At 39.0% G+C, this 8,166-nt stretch overlaps 1 protein-coding gene across 1 annotated transcript in view; it reads left to right on the top strand.

Annotated features, from left to right (window-relative positions):
- The first annotated feature begins 61 nt into the window (after positions 1 to 61).
- Positions 62 to 8,166, top strand: part of dmgdh (dimethylglycine dehydrogenase) — a 110,726-nt gene continuing 102,621 nt past the window's right edge. Inside the window, exons 1-3 of the mRNA XM_080189342.1 lie at positions 62 to 311; positions 1,404 to 1,581; positions 7,501 to 7,599. Of these exons, the coding sequence (XP_080045468.1) occupies positions 205 to 311; positions 1,404 to 1,581; positions 7,501 to 7,599 (384 nt within the window). The 5' untranslated portion in view covers positions 62 to 204. The remainder of the gene's footprint in view (positions 312 to 1,403; positions 1,582 to 7,500; positions 7,600 to 8,166) is intronic.

Here is an 8,166-nt window from a genome sequence, read left to right as displayed (position 1 = left end):
GAGGGAGGGGAGGAGGGGGTGGGTGGGTGGGCTGCAGAGGGGCAGAGTGAGGGAGTGTATCCAGAGTTAGGGGTTACTAAGGGTGGGGAGTTGGGGGCTCATAGTTGTGCACAGACTCTTAAGGGAGAGAGGCAATCCGAGTGGGATTTTGTTTTTGGCAGCCCTCTATAGCCCCCAGCAGTGTTTTATTTGGAGGATCTGGCCATGTGGCGCCTGCTAAAGCCTTTCCTCGGTGGGAAGCGGGCTGTTGGAGTTGAGCTCTCCCGCTGGATTCCTGTCCGTCCCGTAGGCAGCGCACCATCCGCGGAGGGGTGAGTGAGTGCCTTCCAAAGCCAGCCTTGTCTGCAAACCCTCTGCATGCTCTGCCATTTGGGTGTTTCATCTTGCGGGCATTGATCATATTCCATTCCGTGCAAATAAAGAAATATGTTTGTTAAATCGCTGTGACCAAAATTCTGGCTGTTGCATGCTGTGCTCCGTACATTGGACAGACAATATTTCCTTGCAGGCTCGTTTACAGATTGAGATTATCTATCTATCTATATATATGACATATAGATATAGTGTATCTCTTTATTTTTGTTCTCTCCACCCTGTTCTCCTCTTTCATTTGCTCTGATTTGAGTCTAAGATTAGAATGTGCTCAGAAACCCTCTGTGAGATGGGAAGCCCAGTGTGAGGGAACGTGTTGAACGTACAGCACAGACAGAAACTCCACTGCATCCTAACTGTGTCCATATCTTTCTTTTTCGTGGGACATGGGCATTTGGTTGCCCATCCCTATTTGCCATTGAATTGAGTGGTTAGCTATGGGTCTGGAGTCATAAATGTAGGCAAGACCAGTTAGAGGATATCAGATTTTCCTTCTCAAATGTCAGCCAGATGGGTTTTGACAGCAGGAAGCTTCATGGCGACCATTGCCACAACTAGCTTTATGTTCCAGATAGATTTCTAAATTTGAAACGTGGTGGATTTGAACCCATCGCCCCCGAAGCATGAGTTTACGGCTCTAGATTACTAGTCCGGTGACATTGCCGCTACACCACCATCTCCCCACATAATGACCTGATCAGATGAGGACAATTGCCTTCAGCCGTCACTTGGATCTGTTTACATTTTTGCAGTAAGATGCATTTGGCATATATTCTGTGCTGAGGCAGTCCTTACAGTGAATCGGACTATACTTATAGCAATGTGAGCGTTTCATCAAAGTATGGTTGGGAGTATATTAAAGGAAACAGTAATGACACTAAAAAGTTTCTGAATTATATGTGAAGTATGTATAATATGGTCTATGTGTAAGAATATATGAAGTTTCTCAATACTTTATCGTGTGATACAATGCAGCCTGTGATACAGTTTGAAGTAATTGTATTAATTCTTTCTGTTCTTCCGTACATTAGCAACGAAAATGAACAGCCACAATCCCCTGCAAAATGGTGGAAAGATAAAGCGGAAACAGTGATTATTGGAGGTGGCTGTGTCGGAGTTAGCCTGGCTTATCATCTTGCCAAAGCAGGGATGAAAGATGTGGTTTTGCTGGAAAAATCGGAGCTAACAGCGGGCTCTACATGGCACGCAGTAAGGAAATATTGATTTACGCTGTAAAGCAACCTTTGCTGTCATTTGAACCTTTTCCCCTCTTGAAAACAAACATACTTAAGGTAAAGTGCAACAGTTTAGTTGACATAACTTACAAATCAGTGTCAGTTTAGCAGTGCAGGCATTATAACAGAGTTGAAATTACATATTGCTGCATGTGTCCACTGATGGTAATATGGTTGAGCACTTCAATGGGTGGCACAGTGGCATAGCTGTTAGTGCTGCTGACTCACAGCGCTGGGGACCTGGGTTCGATTTCTGGCTTGGGTCACTGTGTACAGTCTGCACATTCTCTCCATGTCTGTGTGAGTTTCCTCCGGGTGCTTTGGTTTCTCCCCACAGTCTGAAAGACATGCTGGGTAGGTGCTTGGCTATGCTAAATTCTCTCTCAGTGTACCTGAACAGGTATCGGAGTGTGGCGACTAGGCGATTTGCAGTGCATTGTAGTGTTAATGTAAGCCTACTGGTGGCACTAATAAATAAACTTTAACTTAAATGTAGGGCTGTCAGAATTATGGCAGTATCATAGAAACCCTACAGTGCAGAAGGAGGCCATCTGGCCCATTGAGTCTGCACTGATCACAATCCCATCCATGCCCTACCCGCATATCCCTACATATTTACCCAGTAATCCCTCTAACCTACACATCTCAGCACACTAAGGGGCAATTTTAGCATGGCCAATCAACCAACCTAACTCACACATCTTTGGACTGTGGGAGAAAACTGGAGCACCCAGAGGAAACTCCACATAGACAGTGATCCAAGCCCAGAATTGAACTCAGGTCCCTGGAGCTGTGAAGCAGCAGTGCTAACTACTGTGCTACTGTGCTGCCCAGTACAACAGGTAAGGCTAACAGGGAGAAAAAACTTGCCCTATAAACTACATTTCATGTCCTCAGGCTATCCTAAAGGTCAATAAATTCCCGTTGAAATGAAGTTACTATTGGGCAAGTCAACATTAGGCAATTTGTTTACAGTGAAGCTCTGCAAACAGGAATAAAGTAATTGGACTTTTTTTTTGGCCATGTTAGTTTACAGGTGAATGTTAGCCAGGGTACTGAGAGAATCTGTTTTGTTTTGAATAAGTGCCATGAAATCCTTTATGTCACCTGACAAACACAACACCAGTTTGACATTGCAGTATACTGTACAATGAGTACATTAAGTAATTTCACTGTTCAGACATAAAGCAATTCTGGACAGTTTCTATAATATTTGGGAATGTGTTAATAGTCAAATGGGTTCAAATAACATGACAAACAATGAAGGCAGAAGCTGAGTGGTTCGCCAGCTCACATCTTCAGTTTGTATTACTGAACAATTTTCTGACTTCTGGCACACAGATTTGTACTCGGGCAAGAAATATTCTCAACAGAAGGTGAGGACTACATATGACCAAATCCATCCCCTATATCACCATAATCTTAGGAGGAAAGAATCCGAGATATGAGGAAAAGTTTTATAGAATGCTGTAGGGATATAAATGAAACTGTAAACACATTGGAAAAGTTTAACAAAAACAGATAATGCTGTAAAATCTTAGCCGGTCTGACAGCGTATGCGGAAGGAGGCTCTATTCTCTTTCCACAGATGTTGTCAGACCCGCTGAGATTTTCCAGCATTTTCTGTTTTTGTTTCAGATTCCAGCATCCACAGTATTTTGCTTTTATCTTAGAAACGTGCAAGTTGTGTTTTAAAGCCATAGAGTGGGATTTTGCTCATCGCAAAACCGTAAAATCCCACCTGAGGTCAATGGACCTTGCCATGGCCTGCCCTTCGCCTGCTCTGATGGAGGGTGGGATGGTAAAATTGCAGCCAATATTGCATTCACAAGATTTGAAGCACTGTCCTGAGAATGGTGTTCTAAATATATACATATAATACTGGAAAAAGTGATTTCTTATTGTTTTCTGTTAATTGTTTTCCGTTTTCTTTGGAGGGGGGCTAACGGCAGACGACGGGCTCCCCTGATGGAATCACACGATTTGATGATCATTAATATTACACGATTTGACAAGCAATGATATATCTGGATATTTTACTGATTGATTGTACATATAAAGGCTGTGATATTCCACTATGTTTTATATATTTATCCTTTTGTACTTAATGCACTTTGTTAATGGTGTGATGCATATAGTGTAGATATATTGTAAATGTACAGTTCTTTTTGATGTCAAATGTACAATGAAAAATGACATTTTTATTTATTTGTTGTTTTGTAGTATGTGCACACTGCATGGCCTATGATATGTTAACTACTCCATTGCTGTGTTCCAATTACTAATCCATTCATTATTCAGTAAAAACATGTTAATTAACTTGAATTATCGTAAACATGTTTAAAATAATGTATTTTTTCTACTGCAGCACATGTTTTTCTCATGACCATTTACACTCCTGGAAAATAATTTCAGTGTAATTATGTATGTGTGCTCTGAAATATTACCTAGTATTTAAATCTTTCCTATTTTCTATATGATTGAATCTATATTCAGTTGCATCCTAAAATTTAAGCACAATGGCCAGTTAAATAAATGCATGTAAATAAAGGCTGCTGCAAGTAGCGAACAAGAGTGTTTGATTATTTCTTGGAAAATTGACACTTCTACAATACAGAATGTTTGCCAAAACATTCTTAAAAGTCCAGAAATACTGCTCCACGTTTAGGATTCAGACTAGATTTCAACATAGGGTGAAGAGTTTCTGTTTGTCATTGGTAGCAAAATAACAAAGAGTGCATTTATGGTGTGTTTGCTACAGAATCTTCCTTGATACTTAGACTTCCAGGTAGCCCTAACTGTTTTTACAGAAGTGGTGACAGCAAAGGGCAACTCAGCTAGATGGAAGAATGTGGCTCAGGCTTCTTCACATGAAGTGAAGCATTAAGTTGATCTTTCTCTACATCCTAGCTATGACTGCACTGTCCTGCTTCCTTCTCTATGGACGGTATGCTTTTGTCTGCATGGCGTACAAGAAAAATACTTTTCACTGTATATTAATACATGTGACAATAACAAATCAAATCAAAATGAAGGAATGAAATATTAGAATGTCCCTCAAGCTAAAATTGCTCCACTCCATGTGCTGACTCATTGAGTTGAATCTGTGCTGTAATTACTTAATTGATTTTATCATCACCCATCGTATGGAATTGGGAGAAGTGGTCATCAAGATGTCTTTTTGATAAGCGTATAATGGAGGGATGCAGGGGAATGGAATGAGGGAAAATTAGCAAAAAGAAACTTCAGTATGGTAAGAGCTAATCATTCTGAAATAGTATGGAACATTAGGTCAAGCTTATGTCATTTGCAGTTACAGGCACTGCTGGCAAGGCCAGCATTTATTGTCCATCTCCAGTTGTCCTTGAGAAAGATATGGTAAGCCATCTTCTTGACTATAACCAAATGGCTTGCTGGGCCATTTCAGAAGGCAGTTAAAGAGTCAACCACATTGTTCAGGGTCTGGAGACATATGTAGACCAGGATAGGTAAGGGCAGTAAATTTGCTCCCTAAACCAACATCAATGAATCAGAGGGAGTTTTATGAAAAACATTAGTTTTATCGACATAATTATTAATACTAGCTTTTTATTCCTGATCTATTTATAATCAATTAAACTTAAATTTTCTAGCTGCTATAGTGGGATTTGAATTCATGTCTCTAAATTGTGAGTCCAAGTCTCTTGATTACCAGTCTAGTAATGTAATCACTATCCTATCTTGTTCCCCAAAGTAACTTGTTATTAGATCTAAATTCTAAATCTGGATGCTAACCACGTCTAATTTTCAGGAACCTAACAGGGAATTCAAGGCATTTTTGAAAAATTGGTCCATTACTGTGTTTAAATATTTTTAGCAGTGATGATGAATATGATGAAATGTTTATTAATTGTGCTAATTTCATTTAGTGAAATCTGTAAGTTCTAACGTAGGTAAATAAAGCCTTTTAAAAAGCAAACAAACCACTAGGGTTCATCCTTAGAAGGAGGTTATATTAATTTTTTATGGCACCAAATTTAGAGTGCTGGGCACAATTCTGATCTCCATATTATAAAAGTTAAAGAGGAATTAGAGATAGTGCAAAGCAGATTACATGGGCGATACCAGAAATTGTATCAGGTGAGAGTAAACATGCTGTGGCTGTTTTCTCTAGAAAAGGGAAGTCTGAGCAGTGATCTCAAAGAGATCTTTAAGATTATAGAACATTTGACAGGTAAATGTAGAGAAGTTATTTCCACTTATGGGGAGACCAAGTCTTGAACAGCCCATAGATGTCGAAGCAAAATACTATAGAGATTGGAAAAGTAAAACAATAGAAAATACTAGAAATATACAGCAATACAGGCAGCATCTATGGAGGGAGAAACAGCATTAACATTTCAGGTTAATGACATTTTGTCATAATCAGTTCTGATGGAAGGTCGATCTGAACTGTTAATTCTGTTTCTGTGCAGGTGATACTGGACCAATTGAGTATTTCCAGCATTTTTTGTTCTTACTCCATATACGTACATAAGATGGCTATTCAGAAATTCAAAAGGGAATTCAGGAGGAATGTCTTACCCAGAGAGTAGTTAGAATGTGGGGTGAGGAACGTAGATGAACTTCAGGGAAGCTAGGTAAACAAATTGGTGAAAGGAGTGTGTTCTTCTGATAGGATGATGAGCTGTAAATGGGCGAGAAGAGAATCGTGGAGTATAAGACATTTATGTTTGCTATTCATTCAATATCATTCTAACTCATTGCATGCATTGACAAACCAGTGGTAGACCAGGAATTTATCCATTTTAGTTACATCTTTGATTCCACAATCTGTCCATTGGATACTTGATTACACAGCTAGATCTAACACTAACTAGAAACATATCTGAATTATCTAGGCTTCCTAAATCTGCTGCACTGAATCATTGGGATATGATTCTGTTAGTTTTAAATTTGACTGATCATTTTGAAAGTGTTCTGTGTTGACAAACTCTCATCTATTTTGAAGTTTTCACGTAAAGAGATTGAAACTGCAGAATCATTGTGATCTACTGCTACTAACATATGGTGCTTTCTGCTTTGCTTACATGTTGAAGAAAGCTCTTATATTGATATAGTGCCTTTCAGACTAACAGTCCGTCCCGAAGTGTTTTAAGCTAGCAAATTGCTTTTGAAGTCTGCCAACTGTTTTGCAGGCCGATGCAGTAGCCAGTTTCCACCCAAGTTGGTCCCACACGCAGATGAGATATGCAATCAGATAATCTGTTTTGGAGGTTATGACATCAGGACATCCCTTTTCTTCAACTAGTATCATGTGTTCTTTCACATCCATGTAAACAAGTCTATATGGCCTTAGTTTAACATACACACAAGATAGCACTTAGTACTGCTAAGTGAAATGGGTCTTGAGGCTGTAACTAAAACACTTAGAGGTGAAAGTGCCAATACTAAGCCAAGCGGGTACAGTACATGTCAGATTTTGAGGCAGGCAACATTACGAGGAAATGGCAAGTCACAAAAATGGCTTATTTTTAATCATGTTACAATTCACTAAACACCTGGTACACTTTCAGGACATTTCATTAATATATTTTGTACAGAATTTCTCAATATAGAGCCTTAATTTAAACATGTAACGACTCAACAGTAATAAATTCTTTGTGTGATAAAAAATGAAAAATAGAATTAATTCCTCACTTAGAATAACAAATTGTGGCTTTTGCTATACATTTTCTGCATTCTAATATAAAGAGCTGGAACAGCTGCAAAATTCTTTTAATATAAATAATTCTTCAATAGTTCAATTTGAATGAGTTGTTTGTTCTTGTCCTCTTAGGTAAGTTTTTTTGCCATTTACATGTTTTCTTATGTTTATTTAGGCCTTAAATCCAAATATTTTATTTTCCATTAGGCTGGTTTAACAACATATTTTCACCCTGGGATCAATTTGAAGAAAATTCATCACTATAGCATCAAACTTTATGAAACATTGGAGGAAGAGACTGGAAAGGTAAGTGGTGTGTTCTGTGCCTGCATACCATTGTAATGTAAAGATGCTCAGCAGAGCAAGGGTTAATATGGCACTGGAGAATAGTGCTGTCTAGGGTATGATGTATACAGTCATGTGCTAAGAGATCCTGGGAGAGAACAGTCTAGAGCAACCTGCCCCCATGGAACATCTTCATGCATGACCATACCTTGGAATTGTAAATAGATAAAGACTAGCAATAAATGATTTATGTTTAAATATACAAGTCTGAAGCCTTCCTCATCAAGACATCATCGAGCATAGTATTACAACATGGAGGCATAGTAAGAAGTCTCACAACACCAGGTTAAAATCCAAAATGTTTATTTGGAACCACGAGCTTTCTGAGCACTGCTCCTTCCTCAGGTGAGTGGCATGGAGGCAGCAGGGGGATCCCTTATAATCAGATATGGTGACCTGCTAAGATATGATAGGTGGCAGCTAAATGCAAGAACCCAGAACAGTAATCTCAAGGTACAGAAAACTGAAGCTGGATTAGAAACTAGTGAGATGCGCACCAAAGAAGATGACTTGAATGAAAAGTTGAAA

This window comes from Carcharhinus amblyrhynchos, chromosome 5, assembly GCF_965287045.1.
Source record: "Carcharhinus amblyrhynchos chromosome 5, sCarAmb.v2.hapA, whole genome shotgun sequence".
Classification (NCBI taxonomy): domain Eukaryota; kingdom Metazoa; phylum Chordata; class Chondrichthyes; order Carcharhiniformes; family Carcharhinidae; genus Carcharhinus; species Carcharhinus amblyrhynchos.
The sequence above is the reverse complement of the archived record's forward strand: the minus strand, read 5'-3'. Positions and strand labels throughout refer to the sequence as shown.